General features: G+C 42.7%; 1 protein-coding gene across 2 annotated transcripts in view; it reads left to right on the forward strand.

The window, feature by feature from the left end:
• HELQ (helicase, POLQ like) overlaps positions 1 to 21,994 on the forward strand; it is a 494,226-nt gene that overhangs the window by 335,779 nt on the left and 136,453 nt on the right. For both annotated transcript variants that reach the window (XM_078676301.1, XM_078676302.1), the window contains one exon: positions 9,075 to 9,232. In XM_078676301.1, the coding sequence (XP_078532427.1) occupies positions 9,075 to 9,232 (158 nt within the window). The remainder of the gene's footprint in view (positions 1 to 9,074; positions 9,233 to 21,994) is intronic.

The following is a 21,994-nucleotide window of genomic DNA, read 5'->3' on the forward strand; positions in this document are numbered from 1 at the left end:
CCCACCTCACAGACCCCACCTCCCCTTTGTGGTGCTGTAATCACCTGCTTTATGGTCTTGTCATTTTAATTGCATCAATTATTCTTAGTCTGTCATTTAATACATATAGTAGTCCATTTTAGTCCAAATTCTTTTTACTGGACATATCTCCGGATTACATTGAAAAACTCATCCTTTGCTCCATTCAGTTCTCCATCATTCTCATGATCCTCTCTTGGCCCTAGTGCTTTCCCCTCCAATCTCTTTTTCACCTTACTTGGCACTATCAATCACAACAATTGATTCACATCTGGCAAACTGAGTATGTACATTTCATACACACACTTTAATTCTTGTCAGACAGTGAACAAGATTTTGTCGAAGGTTGGGCAGTTGTTTCCTTATGCTCATTAAGTCCGAAGGAGCTTAGGGTACGTGGACCACAACTCAACCCCATATATTGGAAAGCTCCTCAAAGGGAGACTCCTGGAGGAGGACGACTGTCATCATTAGTGTCACTTGGATTGGGATAGAGGGGAGGTCATCTAGACAACCATCCAGCAATCTGTCTCAAACTTTCATCAATGATTGCAAGACTTCGCTCTTGTTTGTTCCTATGTTCCTAGGGCAGAACTCACATGTGTTCTAGATCAATCAACAGCAGTAGAATCCGCTTCTGACCTGGTCATATTACTGTAAGCCAATTGCATTGCCCGCTTGTGTGTTAACTCCTTGTGCTCGAGCGGCTGGCAGTTCCTTATGCACTGCTCCATTTCTAGGTGTAACTGCATCTGTGTCCACGCTGAGGTAGTCTTGTGCAGTCTGGTCCAGTGCTCATTTATTTTTGTCGGAGAGGCAGTTTCTACCACCACGGTGCACTATCTGTTAAAAAATAAATTATAGCACGTCTGGAAGCCTAAAGTTCAACTAGTGTATAATACAAAATAGCAACCAGCAAAGCGAAGATCTTAAGACAATTGTTATTTCAACTGACCTGGTGTGGGAGTGCGGGCCGGATAAACAGACGCAGAGGCTGTATATAGTGAGATAGTCGATGGGTTTTATTCAAGGTTTCAGTACTTTGAATGGATAGAATTCTTGAAGGGATTTTCAATCTTACGGACACCGCGTGCAAAGCCTTGGTATAAGTATGCAGGGCCCGATGCTTGAGTAGTTTTCCGGCCTGTTTCTATCTGGCTACGGCCTACAGCGCCAAGATGCTCCCTGGAGTGATAGCTGCGCTATAGAAAAGCACAATTACATTACATTACATTACATCCGGTTTTCTTTTCCTCGTGAAGCTCTTCTTCTTCCGTTGAGCTATCCTCCGACTGTTCCTTCTCTGGGCTGATGGATCTCCCACAGAGGCTCATAAGAGAAGGAAATAAGGAGCCGGCCGTCACCTCTAAAAAAAAATAGCCCTTAGGCAAATTAAACCGTCACCACACCCGTGGGATGTCGCGGGAACGTCTTGCTTCTAGGTAGGTGCGGCTAGTGGGGTACAGGGCAATTGTGAAGGGGTCAGGACAGCCTACTATTGTGCTCCAGAACTGAAGAAGGGTTCCAGGGAGTCCTGGAAAAAAAGGTTCTCCCCCTCCTCAAAAACTAATAAACAAAATACGTGTGGGAATGGGAGCATGCAAAAAGGAAACCCGTTTTATATTCTTGCGCCCCTCCCTTCACTTTCAATCGTTCACCTCCCGCCTCCGTGTTCCCTCTTTCTCCCGCTCGTGGTTACTTACCGGCTCCGCCGCAACTCTCCTGAGTTGCGGCCGCTCTCCAGCCTCCTCTGGTTGGGACCACCACTCCTTGTCCTACCATCTCTATTCTTCTTCTCCGGTTTCTCCGTCTTCTTTCTTCCTCCCGTCCTCCTCCTTCATTCCGACGTCCTTTTCTGCTGCTTCTCTTCCGCTTCCTGAATCCTTCCTCGATCCGGCCAATTTGCGCCCCGCACCAGGTTCTCCGACCCTTTTCACTTCCGGTGGTGTAGCACTTCCGGGGTTAATCCATCCACCTTCCGCGATCAAGGCGCATGCGTCACTGTCCTGTATGGGTAGAGGACGGGGGGGGGTTACCCTTTCGGAGGATATTGTGATGGGAATCTGAGTTTGTGAGGATGTCCCCACAGGTACTTCAATCATGCGACTATGACGGGTCATTCCGGGCAAACGGTGAGTCCTGCTTGGCACCCTCTCACACCTGGGTTCTCGCTAGAAAACTGTTATTTGTTGCTAAGTGTGAGAATGTGGCGTGGTATATGCTGTCCACTAATTAAAGTGGGCACCCAGCACCAGTCCACACAAGCCTTATGATGTATGAGGTCAAAGATAATCTTTAGAAAGCTATCCAAGTGGTAGCTGTGGAAAGCAGTCTTCAGGCTTAATCTTGAAGGAATGTAAAGCAGCTTGTTTTATCAGAATATCACCTCTTGCATGATTAAATGATAGGTGAACCACACAGTAGTTATATAAAAATATGTATTTATTAATATAACACTCTCTACTAATCTCTACACAAGATTAGAACATAAAGCACACAATACTGAATCAATAGAACATTCTTAAGTAGCACAATACACAGCGGGCTCCAGGGGGAGAGCGAACAATATACTAGAAAAATGGTGTAACAATCATGACTTGACTAGACACAGTGCCTAGAATGTAGAATCACTGCGTACCAGAGGAACCACCCAAGGCAGTGACACAGGGAGCCCACGGAGGACAGGTGCAGTGAGGAAACACAACAGGGTGCCCCATACAACTCTATGAGAAAGTCACGGTTGCAAAGTTACAGTTTAAGGACACTTCTACAAGGACTTAAAGCAAACCCTTTGGAACATAGGAGGTTCTAGAGCCAACCCACCAGTGAGTATCGCAGTACCCCTGTCACCTATCCCGGAGGAGCCGGGTGCATAGGGGTCAAGTGGTGTTGGAAACCTTTGTCATTTTCAATGGAGAGCTGCAAAGAAGTACTGCTGCCAGGAAGGCGAAGAGTGTCCGGTGGAATCCAAGCCTGGATTCTTTGTGAGAGGAACCTGAAAGCAAAGGGGACAGAGTCTGGGTCATGGCAGATCACCAAGGGCTCGGTAGCCAAATGCCCACCGATGTCGGGTGCTTCAGGTGCAAAGAAAGGATGCTTGACTCTGCAGCCACGGGGATCAGGAGCCGTTGAGGACAACCGGGATCTGGAGGTGAGCTGTCCCACGAAGGATGTTGAGTGCTGAGGGGGTCGATGTCTCGCTGGAGCGCCAACAAGCCTTGGCAAATGCAACCCACGCATGAAGGACAAACAGGTTACGGTGTGGACCTGCAAGGTCCAGGAGACTATCCAAGCAATGGCGAGTCAGGGCAAGTCTGGAGCAACCAGGGAAGCACAAGAACAAACAAGGTGACCCTCGCCAGAACCCACAGGCCAACGGACCAGGAGTCGCGAGGATACCTCGAGCAAATTTACAAAGCACCAGCCCACGGAGCGACTAGGCCGGATGATGGGGTGCAAATACTGCTCGGGGTCAGGACTACACGGAGTCCAATGCACAAGCTCGGGAATCGCCAACAAGCATTTGCACTTTTTTTTGGGATCAAATTTATTTTTATTTTCATAAATGTACCCACGAGGGATGCTGGTCTCAGAATTGCTAAGAGGTCAGATCCACCTCAGGGGCCTTCAGAAACCCACCTCCTTTGTTCCTGAAATCTTTGGAGTCCTCAGGAGCTCTGGAGAAGCAAGCTGGTCAGATACGATTAGGTGCCTGCTACCTCAGGGGAGTAACTCCTTTACTCCAAGGGAGATTCTTCAGTCGTGCAACGTCGTGCAGGCAGTCAAAGTACTTAGTTTCTTCTTAGTAGAATCTAGTCCAGGTAAAATCTAAAGTCCTGTAGTCCGGTAACCCACTTTATATCCATGGGAAGGGGTTGAAATATTCTAGGGACCCTCCTAGGGCAGGGGCAGGAAAGAGGGGTGGCTACACCCATGTCCTTTGTCCAGTTGCGTGCCAGAGCAGGAGCCATTGGCTCCCAGAACTGGTTTGAGCTGGACTATGCACAGGGACACCAAATGTGCCCCCGGTGCTGACTTTCTGGAACTCTGAGTGCACCCACCCAGCCCCAATACACTAAACGCTGTCTGGGAGGTAGTTGCACCTACCTGTGACAGGATGCCTATTGTCATGCCTTCCTCTGCGCGAGCTTGGCTCTGCAGCAGGAGAGCAGAATCGTGTCTGTGACTGGCAGCGTCCATTTTGTGCTGCCCGAGTCGAGAAAGCTGATACCAGGTAGACAGGTGATCCACATTAGTGAATTCAGAAAGGTGGAAACATACCTTCCACACCAGTTACTGGTGTGGAGGTATGATTCCAAGGTGTTTGACACCAAACACGACATGTTTCTAAGCAGCCGTTTTAAAGTTAGCATTCACCGCGAGGTTATAATGCACTCGGACCTATTTGTCTGGCTATATTTCTGGCTGCATCACAGACAACCCCGGTGAATGGTTCCCGAAGGCTGCACAGGGACCCTACTCATGCAGGGGCATCCTTTCATGTAAAACCCAGCACCCTGCCTTCAGGATTGATAAGGCCTGCCATAGGGGTGACTGATAGGTTTTTAAGTGTAGTGATTTTGATAAATCCAGTGAACCTACATCTAAGTAAGTGGTACAAGCACCAGCTTACACAGGTTGCTGTAGCAGACCTGTTGTGTCATTTTGAATGGCCTCTCGTGTTGCATAATACATGCTTCAGTCCATGGGAGGCCTATGCCTATGATTGATTGATTGATTATGCCCTGGGTACATGGTGTACCATATAATAGGGACTGATAAGGGTACCCCAGTATCTAACTTGGAAAGCAGATAAACTGGTATCCTGGACAGCAGGATCCCAGTCAGACTAGTCCAAAAACAGTGAGACATCGGCAAGAAGTGGGGGTAACCATAATGAGCAGATCCTGCTTTCCTACACTAAAAGCTTGTAATATCGGCCTAGTATATATGTACAGTTTCTCCCAGTACAATTCAGTACAATTCAGTGTTCTATGATCACGTTATAGAAAACTATTAATTTATTGGAATACTTATGTAATGTGCAGGTTTTCGGATCTTCCCCATCAAATCAAGGAAGTGCTGGACGACCCTAAAGGGGAGATATCATTCATATACACAAATATGACTATTATTGTCACAAAAATGGGAGAAAATGTGCAACTTACAACATTGAGCATTAAGGCCATGAACGGTTTGCAATTAATATAATGCCATGGAAAACTTCACACACAAATGGAAAACAATAGTCCTATTTGATTAATAGTGGAAATATTTGTGATTATGTATAGGATTGTCAGCATTTCTCTTCATATATGTAAATGAACATCATAAAACAGGTTTTAAGTATGTTTTCACACAGTGCCCCAAGCCTGATTTCAGAATTGTACACCTAATGTGTGGTCATTTGAAACTACCTTGATATTTACACCACTGCCATCCTTTTATAGAACAAATGTTTCTGTGTCTTTCACCCGCCCGTATCGTAATGTGCAATTAAACATATGATTACTTATTTTCCTCATTTGTGAGATGTGCAGTCATACCTCACTCCCCCTCACCATCCCTTCTTTAGCTTGTATTCTAGTTTTTTTTTAACCCAGATCTCCACAAACTGTAAAGTGAACAGAAAGCCTTGTTTATTGCTTACGAGTGTCAGGGGAAATTATTTAAGTCACGCAGGTAGACTGCAATTCCTCAGGTTCCCACGCTTCAACTATCCAGTGATTTGCCAGGATTTCTGCCAAATCATCATGATTGTCCTCATCAAAGTTGATAATGTGGAAAAGTCTATATATAGAGTTACTCGCCGATAGTTTTGGAGAGTATTATCAGTCCCTTTACACAGCGCTGGAGGCCCTATATGCCTCTTTCATTGACCAGTTCTTCATAGATCTTCCCCCGCAAGCTCTCTTCGATGAAGCTTGTGACTCATTCGATGCACTACTAACATTAGAAAAACTCACCAAGGCTATAGTAGACTTACATCCGGGGAAGGCACCGGGCCCGGACGACTTCCTGTGTGATTTTTACATGGCATATACAACTTTACTAGGCCCACACTGCCTCACAGCCATATTAGAGGCAGCAGAGACGACACTTATGCCCCCAGATTGGCGACATGTGGAAATAGTTGTCTTTGCGCCCACCGTAATTGCATGCCTCTTACAGGCCAATATCTTAATTGAATATGTAAGCAAAACTCCTAGTCAAGATGTCTGCCACTAGATTGTTGACGCATCTACCTGACCTTATTCACCCGGACCAAGCCGGGTTCATGCTTCAATGTGCCACAAGGCAAAATATTCGACGAGTCCATAATGCGATAGCTGCAGTGTACCGTCTTGGTCGCCCAGCGACTCTTTTATTGGCCGATATTGACCACGCGTTCGATTCTGTCAGCTGGACATATCTGTTTATTCTATTGCAACATCTTAATTTCTGCCCCAAATTTTATCCTATATTCGAATGCTATGTAATGGATTGACTGCCTCTGTGCGTGTATCCGGCAGAGTATCTGCCCCATTTCCTATCACTCAGGGAACGCGCCAAGGCTGTCCCTTATCTAAACTCCTATTTGCCCTGGCCATCGAGCCGTTGGCGGCCTGGGTTCGCATGGATGCCCTAATCAGTGGTCGGCAGAGGTCTCTGATAGAGTTGCTCTCTATGTGGATGACGTCCTTTTTTCCCCTTTCCGACCCCCGCAGAGCAGGTCCCCGTCTTTTACAGATTATGCAGATATATGGTGAAACTTCCGGATTATATATGAAGATCAATAAATCGACTTTGTGGCCCCTGCGCTGCCTCGAGTCAGATTATAGCTGGGCTTCGGATATTTCCCAAACCTATGAAGGTTTGAAATACTTGGGGGGGTTTTTGTTACGGATCGACAAGAAGTATCCAGATCCAGAAATAATGATAAGTCTTTGCCAGGGTTAAAAAGGAACTCAGGTCGTGGGTGGGTTTACCCCTATCACTTTACGGCTGGCTTGGCTATCTTTAAGATGATTTCTCTCCCCCCGGCTCCTCTTTCAACTACATAATCACCCCTGTCTTATGCCACAGCTCTGGTTTAGGCAGCTGAATGCTATGCTTAATGAGTTCCTTTGGGGCGGCGGCTCGATTAGAATAGCACTTCGGACTTGTTTTCTCTCTACCTATTGTGCGGGCATTGTTACGGCCGATATTCAGTCATACTATGCCGCTTCCCATTTCCGGGTGGTCAACGACTGGTGGTCTTCTCCCCAATGTGAGCCGGTGAAATGCTAGAGGGAAGGCTCCTGGGTGACACATCACTTTCTAAATATTTATATAGTCGAGGTAGAATTCAGGACCTTCCTCTGGCCACCAAGGCGGTCATAGTACTATGGCGCCAGTCGCTCCGTCACATTGGCTGGCAGAATCGTCTAACTGGTGCGGCTCAGCTCTGGTGTAATCATCCTCTTCCCCAGGTGTAGCGACTACAGGGGTTCCGGGATGGGACCGAATTGGCATCTCCACCTTGGCTGATGTTCTGCTGGGCATTACCCTCAAATCCTTTTCTGATCTTCAAAATTCATATTCCATCCCATGCTCCCAGTTTTACAGGTGTCTCCAGTTTCACCATGCCATCGCTCCCCATCTTAAGGAGATTTATGCCCTTCCTGAATTCAACCCATTAGAGGGAAGGCTCCTCATGGTTGAACTGATGGACCACAAAATCTTTCAAATATACCAAACCTTGGTCACTCACAGCGCGTCCACATTTGGAGTTCCTTAGGGAAGCCTGGCAGACAGATCTTAGTCCTCTAAACAATGATAATTGGAGGGAGGCACTGGAGTCCCCCCGAGGGGCTGCCGTTTCTTCGAGGTTGTGATTTATACAGTTGAACTATCTACACAGAATATATTTCACCAGATTACGACTTTATAGAGCGGGCCTTATTGCCTCTCCACAGTGCCTTCGTTGCGGAATGGAGGAAGCTACGTGTATTCATACAGTATGGTCCTGCCTGGCTCTAGATACATTTGGAAGGGTATGCCTAGCTGTTTGGCTGAGGTGCTCGGATGGTCTATACCAAATACATCACGACTAGCGCTCCTGCACATAGCAGAAGACATTTGGGGCAACAGTTATAAACGACACCTGTTGTTTCTTGGCCTCACTATCGCCAAACGGGACATAGCCGATCTTGGAAAGCACCCACCCCACCTTCACGGAGTGCATGGAAACGAGGAATAGATTTCTGTATGGGATTGGAAGAGCCGGTCTTTAAAGCCCGGGTGTGCCCACAGAAGCATATACGGCAACGCTGGGCAGATTACAGAGGAATCATTTTAGCACCGCCATCTTCACCCTCATCCCCTACATAAAAGGTCTTGCCCCACAATCTAAACATATGTTAACATATTGCTAATGTGTGTCAGTCGAATGTAGACCAGATACTTAGGTTATTTTGGTTTTATGTTGGTATCCTGGACATGTAACTGAGACAGTTTCTTAAGATTTTGTAACGCAGCAGTTAATGTATTCTGTATAATTTTGTTCTATTTTTTGTATTATAATTTTATTTTTATTTTATATACCATACATATTGTAGCTCGTGATGGTCAATATAATTTTGTATATTGTATAATTACATCATTGTCGGTGTTTATCATGTGGGTAAAGAAAATACCAATAAAGTTTGTTCTTAAAAAACAAAGTTCTACAGAGTAATAGTTTCAAGTTACTATGTTAGTAATTCTTATGTTGTGATGCGTTTGGAAAGGATTGTTTAAGTTACGGGTGGTTTATCCTTTGATAAACATAAACAAGTCAAGCTATGTTTTAATGTTTTGGTATATAGACCATGGCGTGTACAGCATTTCGTTTCAGCTTTAACTGAAAATTTACTTGGATTATATTAAAACGTCTAAAATCTAAGTATCATTTTTTTGTTTGTTGAAAGTGTATTTACTATTTTCATACGAACTTACATTAATAGGTACCTGTTCATCGCACTAATAACTTTTCTTAATGCATTAGGTCCTTTGTCTCCTGAAAGCTTCAAAATAAATTTTGATTTTGATTCTAGGGGGTGTAGATTTGTCATGTTGTGACATTTTATACAGAGATTTGAAGCAAGGGTTGGAAGGACTGGTGCTGGAGAGCTTCCTTCATCTGATCTATCTAGTGACTCCGTACGACATGATCTCTCAATGTACTCCCAACTGGATGATCTATTTTGGGCAGGTATGGCAAGACTTGTAGTCACAGCGGCATTTCTTATCTAATGTATTGATCAAATGACACAAGTGATTGTTTTTTTGTTGATTACCTTAATGTGGAAAACACATTCTGCCTGTATTACAATTTGCATTCAGTTCTGCACAATACTGTAACGCATGGTCTTACCATGTGTGCAGTGTACCATATTGGTGAACACTGCACAGCACTTATAGCAAACACAAAGTAGCTGTGGGTCAAACAAACACACTCTATTGACTAGAAATGTACCTGACTTAGGAGAATGTGACACTAGATCAGCTGGATACTTTCCGTTTGTGAAAAATACCCATCAGTTTACGACCGATACCGCCCTTATCATCATCTGGGATCCTTCTCACCAGGAAGGGTAATAGCTCGTGCCCATTCAAACATTGATTTTGGTTGTAGAAATGGGTATCCCAGTGAGCTGAAAGTATATGGGCAAGTGGAAGTAACTATACAGCAGTGCGTGAAAAATGTGAAAATGTGGAAAATAGTGAGTAAAGCTAAAATTGGAGAGAAAAGAGGAAAATATGTTTAATTAGTACCTCTCTGCTTCCAAGATAATAAAACCAGTGCGATAGTCTTAGTAGTTTAAGCAAATATTTTTCACAAACGGAAAGTATCCAGCTGATCTAGTGTCACATTCTCCTAAGTCAGGTACATTTCTAGTCAATAGAGTGTGTTTGTTTGACCCACAGCTACTTTGTGTTTGCTATAAGTATTGTACTTGGGAGTTATAGCTGTGCTAGGTCAGTAAACATCCCCTTGGACCCTCCTCTTCACTGTTTTGTTTATGAACACTGCACAGCAGCATTTTTATAGTTCTCTCTATAATGGGTCTTAAACTATAGTTGTATGAAAAAACAGCCAAGTTCTGCTATTTGTTTTAAAATGCAGTTGTATAAAGGTATCTAAAACTGAATAAACTATGAAATAATCACAGATTTAAACAATGTCAACAATTGAATTGACTATCCCTCTGATCCTTGCATTGGCCTCTAAGCCTTTGAACTGTGACTTTCATTGAGTTTGCCCTTAAGCTTTGACTCAAGGGGCATCACGTAAAAGCTTGAGTGCTGCAGCTGTAACAAGTCTTTTTAAAGCACTTGTTTTTGACTCAAGGAACATTAAGTAGTGCCTTGTGGTACTGCAGCTTTGTGATAGACCTTTCAAGCAGTTGTGTCTAACTTGAGAGGAACATTCAGTAATGCCCTGTGGCACTGCAGTTTTGTTGAAGTCTTTTCTAGCAATTGGGCCTCTAGTAAGGCTTTGCGGTATTGCAACTTTGAACAATTAATCTGAGCCCCAAACTTACCTCTTTGCATTTAAATTTTTTCTGTCACTTATATAATCACCCATATATGATTCATCAAACTGTCCGATTTAAACATAAAATTGGCCTGTGATTCTTGAAATATTTAATTGAACCTCTAAACGTATTTTTCCACATCACCAGCTTTTAAACTACTCTAAACACTAGTAATGTGAGGCAGTTACCAAACTATAGAATATTGCCTTTAAATGCAGTGTTTTATTCACCGTTTCCCATTGGGTCTTATGGATATTGTCATATGAGTAGGAGTTGGCCTCATAGCAGTAGAGGATTACTTTGTTGTCAAATAGTACATTGCTGTCAATATTTCTTTTTGGCTTTGGACATGTACTCCCACTAATAGTGTTGCTTTAGCAGAGATACTGTATTATGTTTATCTTCACAAGAAGATGCTATGTCCTTGTGTGCTGCTTTTATGAGGTCCAGCCTAACTGCTTCTTTGGAGAGGTCTCTATCTCCTATGCCTAGTAGAAATACCATAAAACCATCATCGAGTCAAACTGCAGGAATGTTTAACAGGGATTCATGCAGGGGATTTGGCACCATTTAATGTTGCCTGTATCACTACCATGATTTCTGCTTTGAATTTAGTTGGCGGTCGTGGTACATCAGCCTACCGGATTGCACAGCTGTCTTTGGAACTGGATCAGCTGCTAGGTTATTTTTACTGTGAATCCCTTCACTTTTATGCCACAATGTCCATGGACCAAAGGAAGCCTATTCTGCAGGACAGCCTCATTTCACCTAAGCCTCCCCTAGCCTTTATCAGTTTAGTTTACATTTTGAAACTCTGATTCTGTTTAGGCACCCTTGAGTGAGGTCAACATTACAAAACTATAAACAGAAAAAACAGTCCAATACAGTAATTTTTAGAGCTAATAGATCTTTCTGGAAGGGAGGGTAGGGATCTCACCTATATGCACAATACAGTCACTTGCTGTTTTAGTATGAGTTCATAATGGTTTGAGGTCGCCGTCTTAGAAAATTCCCTGCACTTAGGCAGAAGCTACAGAGCAGTTTTGTTTAGCGCCTATCTCGTCTGCGCAAGTCACATGAAAGTAAATATGATTTGTAGGCTATGCATGCCATTTGTCCCTCACTAAATAAAACCTATGTGTAGCCTCATGTGCTTGGAATTACCCAGAAAACTGCGTCTTTCTTATTGTCACAAGTTAGTAAATATTGTTTCCAGCATATCTGTCTGAAAACCATATAAGAGTGTATAAAGGTTTTACCTATTCGTGCAGTATGGCATATAAGACTTGCCAACATTTAAGAACCCCATTGGGGCTTGTAATTTTCTCTTTTTAAAAAAAAAAAATATATTTTTATTAACCAGGAGAAAGTATCAAATGCGAACCAATAAGTTACATATTATATAAACAAACAGCCATCTGATATAATCGCTAAAATAGAAAACAAAAATAGTGGAGGGAAAGCTTTGACAATTTACAATTTCATTCAAAAAATACTTCCCCATATTGCAGTGCATTTAATCATAGAACGAGCCCCTCTCAACCCAGCCAATGAAAATTCCATATCATAAATCTGTCTTACTAACAGCCACCAATCCATCACAGGTGGAGGTTTCGGTGATGTCCACACCCTGGCTATATTTAATCTTGCTGCAACTAATAAGATAGAAAACAAGCTATTACAGTTTAAATTTCCAGAACTATATCCCATCATAACGTCAGATATCAACAAGGGTAATTCTATCCCTAGTTTTTGATGTAGAACATCCCCAACTTTCTGCCAACATGTTGTTAGTTTTGGGCATGTTAAAACATATGCTTAATATCTGCTGCATATAGATCACATTTTGGACATTTGTCCGTTCGCTATTAGCATTATTACCCGATGACCATTTTACAATTCCATCCGGGGTATAATATAAAAGACAAATCATACGGTGTTGTTGCAGACTTAAATTAGTCGAATGTATGGCCTTGTCTATAATATTAAGAGCCTTTGAAATGAAACCAGCCGCTACCGGGATCCCCAATACTCCACTCCACCGTTCCGCCAATCTACCACAATCGTCGGGTCTCCCAATTCTGTGCCATTTATATGCTCTACTTATCTGAGATTTTGATTCAGCTGCATTGAGAAAACCCCATATCTCCGAATCATTTGTAGTTTCCAGTTTTAAATTTTTCAAAAAAGTCTCGAATCTTGTAATACTTAAGGAGCATAGACCCTGGTAACTTATGTTTTTTCTGTAAGCTCTCGAAGGAGACAAAGCCATTGTAATCATATATATCTCCCATACATTTAACTCTGCATCTAGCCCATTTCCTGCCTACCGAGTCGTGGAATATCTCCGGCAATCCTGGATTCTGCCAGAGGTAGCTTCCTGTGATAGTAGGAGATATTCTTACTTAGCAGAATTGAGTGCCAAATATATACATCATTTTGTATGGTCTTAAATTTTACCCTTTTAAAATAGTTGGGGTCATTAAGTCTATATAAAAACATATGACTCTCAGCCCCCAAAATAAGCTTATGGCTAAAAATAATGTTGGCTGAATGAATAAGACTACATAAGCAAACAAAGCAGGCTGACCATAAATATGTTTTACAGTCTGGTAACTCTAGACCGCCTTGACTAACAGGAAGTTTTAACCGATCGATTGCTCGCCTTGCCTTCCTATATCGCCATATAAAACTACCTAATATTCCTTACAATTTTTTGAAGAATGTGTTTGAAACGCGTTATGGAACGGAAAATATAAAGAAATTTAGGCAGAATTTTCATTTTAATAATAATAACTCTACCAATAATCCCAATCTGTAACTTGTGCCATTTTTTTAAAGACCTGTTTGTCTCTTTTAATAGTGCATCATAATTTAATGACAGTATATAATCCATCCGCGTTGTTATCTTAACCCCTAAGTAAGTAACAACTGGGCAAGTTCCAGGTACTGGCATCTCAGGTTTATGGTTGAGAAGAACTTGCGTCTTATTAACATTTAATTTATAGCCCGAAATTAAACCAAACTGTCCCGCTACTTCGGTTATTGTTTTCAGCGCTTCTCCTGGTTCTGTTGAAAAAAACGCTTTATCGTCTGCATAAACAACAACCTTCAGGGAGTTCGCCCCTGATTTAAAATCCCTTATTCGCACATCATTTTGCAATACAGAAATAAATGGCTCTATATACAGATATACAGAGCAAATAATACGCGTGAAAGAGGTCATCCCTGGCGTGTACCACACAATACCGGAAATGTAGATGACTTCTAACCCAAGTAAGCCAATTTAGCACATGGTTTGTCGTATAGTGCTTGTATCTGCTTCAGAAATTAATCCTTTATCCTGAAGGCTGCTATCGTAGGCCACAAGAATTCCCACCCCACTCGATCAAACGCCTTTTCTGTGTCTAATAAAATCACACCAAGTGGGGTGGGTCTGATGTTTGCAAGGTCAAATGCACTTACTGCCGTGTTTACATGAGAGGTAGTTTCCCTCTCTTGAATAAACCCGTGTTGATGGGGGGGAAACCAGATTGGGCATTATTGGGGCCAAACGGTTAGCTAAAATGTTTGCCTATATTTTTGTGTCTGCGTTTATCAATTAAATTGGTCTATATGACCCACGTTCCTCCGCTGGTTTATTTTTCTTCAGAACAAAAAAATATCTTTGTCATAGGCCATGAGTCGTGAGTTAACCCCTTAATTCCAATTTCCTCTATTACCTGACTAAATGGTTCCAGCATAACACCCTTGAATATTTTATAACATTCTAGAGGGATATCTTCCCCCGCAGCCTTCCCTGATGGTAATGCACCCATTGCTAATTCTATCTCATTTTTTGAGATGCTTTCCTCAAGAAAATCTGATTCCTCACTCCCCATCTTTCTTACAGAACTATTTTGAATTTACCTATAGATATCCTCTAGTGTGGGCTGTATCGTTGGGGTATACAATGTTTTATAATAAAGAGCTAACTGTTCTAATATCTGCTGTGGTTGCTCATATATTTTATCATCTAGCCCCTTTACTGTTTTTATATGAGCCTTAGCCCGATCGTCTGTCACCTTAAAAGCAAGTACTTTACCTATACTTTCACCAAATTCATACTGTGATAAGCGATATTTATTATATCTTGCCACACTTTTCTCTCTCCAAATTTTCTTCAGGGCCGAGCGTAATTTAATTAGCATAAAATCCAGTCGCTCAATATCCTCCAAACCTTTTATAATAGCCTCTGCATGTTGATCCTCCGCCTTCTGGATCTCTAGTATAGTTGTGTTAGTTATGTTTGTTTGTTCCTTGTTTTGTCACCAGATATATTGCTGGGTATAGCCTCTAACAACTGCTTTACATGTGTCCCACACAACTATAGGAGAAGCAGTTCCTACATTTTCTTTGAAGAAGGTCTCTAATTGACCCCTGATCTTAGCCACATACTCCTGATCGGTCAACCGATATCTAGGAAATGAAAAAGGTCTGACCACCTTGTTCTCCTCTGAAATTTTAAATGTAAGGAGTATGGGGTTATGGTCAGAAGTCACCTTTGGGCAGATTTCCATGTCAGTGGACCATACAATGGAGTCAGAGGCCCAAGCCACATCTATCTGAGAATATAACTTATGTGGGGCTGAGAAATAAGTATACCCTGGTGTTTTAGGGTATAGAGTTCTCCAAACATCCCTGACACCCTGTAGCCGCCCTAGTTCCCTTATTGCAGCTCTTGTCCTTCTCATTCTTTGAAATGCCCCCGTCGTGTTGTATAGATGTTCTAATCCATGATGCAATTAAAGTCACCCATCACAACCCTCTCCCCCTCCCAATTTAACATTTCTGCATTTATTGGATCAAAAATAGTAGGGTCATCCATATTCGGGCCATACACTACACAGAATATATAATTACTTCCTTTTATCTTTATCTGTGCCATTGCCCACCTACCACCTGTATCTGCCATTGTGTTACAGATTACCCCCTCCGCCCTTTTATGTCTCAATATAGCGACCCCCCGTAGAGAGGCACTTTGCATGGTACACACTATCACTTCGTACCCTAACTGCTTTAGTAGTCCGCGATCTTTATACGAAAGATGTGTTTCCGTCTCAACATAACAACATGGGGATTATACATTTTTAGTTCCTCTGTTACCAATTGCCTCTTAGTCCTACTGTTCAATCCGGCCACATTCCATGCTAAATACTTAAACTTAAATTGATCCATAAAGAAAAGCAATGCTATCAAAGGTACCACTCATGCCCTCCATTTTTACTGTTTCATTATTGTTTTCCACCACTTTACTAAACTGTTGGTTCCTTATTACCCTGCCTTTGTTTTCCCAATTTGTGCCCTCTCCCTCCCCCCCCCCACCCCTGCCCCCAATGAAGCGAGCCCCACCCCCTACTCCTAGAAGGAGGAATCTTCCTCTTTCTTAGGCTGCCACTGGTTTTAGCAGCAAAATGAGACTCCGTTCTCCACAGTGGTGCCGAGACCTATTTCCCGATAATCTGTCCATCATTTTTATCTGATGCCAAGGATAAAACCCAGGTTATATTTACCGCTATTAAGGAGAAAAGAAAACATTCCAAAACACTACATAAATCGATATCCCCAAAAGCTACCCCCTAATACCCAATCCCAGATATTAATCTGGTCCTAGACCCTTTTCCTTATCCTGTCCCCCCTTTCTGCCATCTACACAGTGCTTCCTTTGCCTCAAGCTCGGTCATAAAAACATATGACTGTCCTTCCCGTATTACTTTCAGACGCGCCGGTTCTTGTAGGTACGCCTGTACTCCAGTTGCTTTTAATGGGTCAAGCAATAACCTTAATTGCCAGCGCCTTTCCATTCTCTTTGCAAAAATCCAACCTAAAAAAAATAGAATACAACTCTACTGAGATAGGTGTTTTAGGTTTAGCTTTCAATGACACTGCTTTCCTAAGCAAAAAAATGCCAACATTAATAAGGAAGGGACGAGGATATCTAGCATCCTGCCTTCGCTGTACTAATGGTGGTTTATGTGCCCTCTGTATCTGGTAGTCCCAGTCCCAGTCCCCCAAGTCGGGAAACGCCTTCTGCATTAAATGTACAACGAAACCCCTCAAGTCAGTCTCTTCTTGCCCCTCCTGAATTCCAGATAATTTCAGGTTATTCATTCGCTGGCGATTTTCCATGACTTCGATTTTCAGCTGCATTGAAGTTAGCAAATCATGATGTTGTTTGACAGAAATAGTCATCTGCGAGGTTGCCTCCTCCGTACCAGCAACCCTTGATTGAAGTTCCACTATGTCATTAGTAATAGACCCGACATTCGAGTTGATTTCTTTTAATGACTGCTGAGTGTTGTGATTATCAGCTCTGACTTGAGAGAATAGTTCCCTTGTTTCCTCTCTTTGATCTTTAAGGGACTGCAGTATAAGTGAAAGCAATGACGATTCCCCCATTGGAGCGTCTCTATCCGGAAGGCTCTTTTGGGAGTCCTCCTCTTCTTCTACTTCTTCAACGAATATAGCACAGGCATCTTGTTGACAACAAACTGCCCCAGATGACCCCTCAGGGGTTTCTCCTGATGACAGCCTTAATGCCCCACAAATATCATCTGTTAATCCCATGTCCGAAAGTCTGGATATCAGGGTTTTGACTCCTCCTTTTGACTGAACTCACCTCCGTATGGGGCTTACAGCTTCTGTATTTTTCCCCTGCTTCGATCTCGGTTTTCCAGTCGTATGGCTCATTGTAAGTTTTCTTCTACTTTCTTGTATTTCCTTTGGTGTTATAGATCTAGGATTTTTCCTTTTATCTACTGATCTTGGGGTTTGCTTCTGCTTTTGCTTTTGTTTTGGGCCCGTTGGATTTTGTGCTGGAGTATCAGTCGCGCCATTATTCCTTTGAATCTCAATCCGACCCCCTGATTCGAAATGTGTGCTTTGACTAGCCAAAGCTGAGACAGGGCTAACATGAGCATTTCTAGAAGCCATAGCAACCCCTCTAAGGCGCTCTGCCTTGGAATGTCCTCTGCCACATTACCTTTCACTGCTGCATCTGAGGAGCTCTGCCTTGAAACATCTTCTGCCACATTGCCTTTTATTGCTGCATCATTTATTAGTTTTTCACCATCCCCCAGCAATGGTGCAGTTGCTCCCAATCCAGAAACAGCCAAAAGTCCTTCCTGCTGGTTTTCTTTAAACCCAGACAGTGTCTCACTCGATCTCTGAATACTGGCATCGAGAAGTATCTCCTGTTGTTTTTCTTTGGGGCCAGTCTCAGGATCAAGATTCAATTCATGCTCTATTTCCGTATTTTCAGCCAGTTGGTCCCCTACCTTAAACAGAACATTCACTTCGGAATTGCCGCACTGCTTAGAGCTGCCCGCGTCTGTAGCTATGTTACAATGTTGCACGTCTATTGCGTGCGTAACAATTTCGGCAAGTTTGTTTCCGTCGGTTATCTCCAAACCAGCCTCTGAAGTAAAGAGCTCTACTGAACGCTCCGACTGCAACAGGCGCAGCACCGGCCTCCCAAGCTTCCCACCAGTATGGCCAGTTAGTTCACCTTTCTGTGCTTCCAAGCCTTGCACCCCCTCCATACAACCCGCGGCGCTTACCGGTATTCGGCTCGTCGCTCGGGTGCTTCTCGCTGTGCACTACGGCAGAGCCATGACCTGAGAAACGCTACGTGCTACGGGAGTGTGCCAGCACAATATGACCTGAAGGTGCAGTCCCAACCTTAACGGTAGACACCGAGCCGTCAAACAAATGGCAACCCTTGTGGACGGCAAGTGCTTAGGGCCAATCGCCTGCATTCAGCACGAGTTCGTCGGAACCCGCTGCAGAAGGTGAATCCAGGTAAGAGTCTTGATCAGTCCCGGTCCATGATAGCAATCCAGTGCTAGTATCCGAGATAAATGTTTGTATGTACTTTTCTTTTCCCACTGATTCTTCCTCTATTTCTTCGCGTTTCTTAATATTTCAATTTATCATTCTGACTCCACAGCCTCGGGTGCTCCGCTGTGTACCGCAGCTCAGAGACGGCGTCAATCCGCCATCTTGTCTCCTCCACGGGATAATTGGGGCTTGTCATTTTCTCAATGGGTTCGGAGGTTGCAAAGTAGCATATTTCTCAGAGAAACCTGGTCCCAATTCTTTGCCTTCAACTGTATAATTTATATCTGACGAAGACTGCACTGAGAAATAAAATCTCTGATTTATAGAATTTTATTGTATATCCATGGTGGGCTAAATTAGTCCATTTTCTGTCCAACCTTTCTAAATTTTCACCTAATTCATTGTCTGTAAAATATGTTATCAACATGTGATAATCGGTAGGAATGTTCTGTAGAAGTTCCACCTTTGTCACTGCCAGTAAACCTGGACTGTCTTTTATCACCTGTGGTAATCTAGTATGCATTCTGGGTACCTCCAAATGTGAACACTGTCAAGTACTGTGATACAGCCGTTCTGTTCAGACACAGTTGGCAATGTGAAGAGTCGTCGTACAGTTTTTCGTACTAGATTTCTCATCAGTGCACTACTGTGCATGTTTTGCACTGCGTATGGACCGGTCTGTGAATTCACATTTCTATAACCCACTTTCATACAATTGGTATAATCGGGGTTATCCTCCAGAAAGAGAGGAGTTATAGCACACAATCACTCCCTGATACTGCGGTTGTGTCTGAATAATATTTTATTCCGCGCTTCTCTTCTGGCTTTATTGGGTATTTAACATGCATTGTGGCTCTCTCTGAAGAGGAACATCATGTGGTACAATATCTTTATACCACCTCATTTGATTTTTATACAATGCTGCAGCTTGTTCCAAAGCTCACTCATATTTGTCCCTGAGAACCTCACACTGTAGAGGAACATGCTCACAGTATTACATCTGCAATACCTATACTACATAAACTCTTTCAGGAGAATTTTCATGACCATCAGTGTTTCTATCTGTATATTCATTAGAAGTTGTGACGTGATGCATCTTCAGAGTCTAATGAACTATTGTAGTGTAAGCTGTGTTATATAGAAACACTGCTGCCCAAGTTCTATTCCCTAGGAAGAGTCTCGCCCTCTGAGAAATGTTTTCTGTGAATGTTTGATTCCAAATTTTTCTACTCCTTCTTGAGGTTTCAGACTTTAATATTCATCTACTTCGTTTGGCTGCTCCGGTCACCTGCAGGATATTTTTCTGCGTGCTATCACCAGAGTCCTGTGTAGAAAAGTATATTGATACCGATCAAGGATTTTTATTTGATCACAGTCCTTCAAATTATATCCACCCACACTGGACATCTGGTTTATTAGAGATCCAGTCCATGTTTCCTGGTTGATTTTCTTTATGATTTTCTTTATTTTTTTTCGATAAGAAAGTGCTTTTTCTCTCTGTCCACCCTCTACCTCAGCTTAGTTTGAGTTTGTTTCGAAGGATGAGTAACTGTAGTGGCTCGCCCTATTGAGGTATAGAACATCAGAGACTACTGGCAGTGCATTAGCGCTACTCGCAGTTCAAAGGACAGCATATGCCAGCTAAGCGCTTGTTTTTTCTTTAAGATACATACAAAAGGACCTGGATTCCGACTTTTCAATTTAACGAAAACCACACTATATTCTTTTGATGGTTAGGCTATTTTAATCAGCCATTCTGGTTTTATTTTTAGATAGTTTCTCGGAATAGGAAAAAACTCCTTGATGCTCAGAACCACATACAATTAATACAAACAACGCATTAAATCAAAATATATACATACATTTCAACCAACATTAATTAGACATCAAAAACACAAAATGTACATCAATTGCTTCAATATTTGATTTAAGAGAAATACGCTACTCGACATATTTCATCCCCATGAGTAGCATGACTTAATTTCGCCTATTTGTAAAGGACCACAACAACCCAATTTGTTATAAATACAATTTTTTTAGAATCAATATATATAATTTAATTGATTCCTGCATTACAACATGTCAAAACATGCCGACGCGTTTCCAGCACCGTATATGTTCTTCACGGGCTTTCCTCAGGGCTTCTTACTACTGGCAAGATGGGTAATTTATGAAGCAAGTAAAATTCAAAATGACTAGTCAGCAAAAAACCTTCTACCCTTCCTAGCCACCAATGTCTATGTTAAAACTCATACCTTCTCGAAGCTTCTTAATCTATGGAGCTTTTCGGACAATAGACAGTGTCGGCGACAACCTGTAAAAAACCAAATCCTAAAATGACTTCTCATGTCTGCTGTAATAAAATTACCACTCCTATCAGCGAGCCAGGTGGTGGAGCCTACCTCAACAGACAGCTTTTTTGGACAGCGGTGGAATTCCAAATAAATTGTGTAGTTAGGGACCAATTGTGGAGGGCAACTCTGTGAAAACACAAGCCAAAACAGATGGGTGTAACAACTCCCCCAGTAAACTTCGTTTCTATTTAAACAGGAAATGGTAGCATTATCCTACCTTCACTCGCTTAGTCTAGCATCGCGGACCCGACTGTCGACTTCATGCGTTCGATCCTGTTACCAAAGGAAGTGTCAAAGACCCACATTAGTGTTTGCTCATCCCCCAGTTGAAAAAGTCTGACACTCGCTTAACTGACGACCCCTCACCTTGGATTTAGTCAAGACGCTCCACGCGCCCATCCCCGCACTCTCACTCCGCCGTATCAGATTTAATTTCAATCTTCTTCAAGACTGTTTTTCTGCCGTTCTGCACAAAAACGGAGCCACAATTAATGAGCGGCTCGCGTACACTGGCTGTTTTCTATACTCCCGCTTGTATTCAGTTCTCACCTGATCTATTCCAGCCTTCTTTGCCGCACTCCTCCACTAGTTTGTTAGTCAATAACCCGGAAGTGGTCTCTTTCTAAACAGGGTGCTTAGCCGCTAGGAATGCTGGGACATGTAGTCCTTGTCTAATTCTTCTGTGCCGAAACTCCCGCTATTATCTATCTCCACGTTAATGAATTCTACACTATATGTAATTGCAATGTGAGGCTTTCTGACAGTACAAAAGCCCGAAAATGCCTAAGCATTCATGGAATGATGTATTCTGAGTCACACACTTGCCGCCGGATTATGCAAACACAAATTGCGTCAAACCGCTCTGGATAACTCAGACATTTCATTAAGGCCCGTTAGAGTGCTGTCAAATTTCATGATAAGGTACGCTTCTTTCATCAATAGTACCGAGTCGATGTCTGCGGTGAGTCTGGATGTATTAACCACCATTAGGACCGTCCATTTAAAATCATGCTCTGAATGATTTTCTGCCATGAAATGCTCCACCATAGGGGTTGTGTGCACTTTCTTTTTAATTCTAGAGCGATGTTGCGTGATCCTGTGGTTGATTTGTTGATTGGTTTTGCCAATATATATTTTTTGGCAAGGGCAGACAACCGCGTATATGACATTTTTTGTCTTACAGTTAGAAAATGCCACGTGCTT

Source organism: Lissotriton helveticus, chromosome 2_1, assembly GCF_964261635.1.
Source record: "Lissotriton helveticus chromosome 2_1, aLisHel1.1, whole genome shotgun sequence".
In the NCBI taxonomy this organism is placed as follows: Eukaryota; Metazoa; Chordata; class Amphibia; order Caudata; family Salamandridae; genus Lissotriton; species Lissotriton helveticus.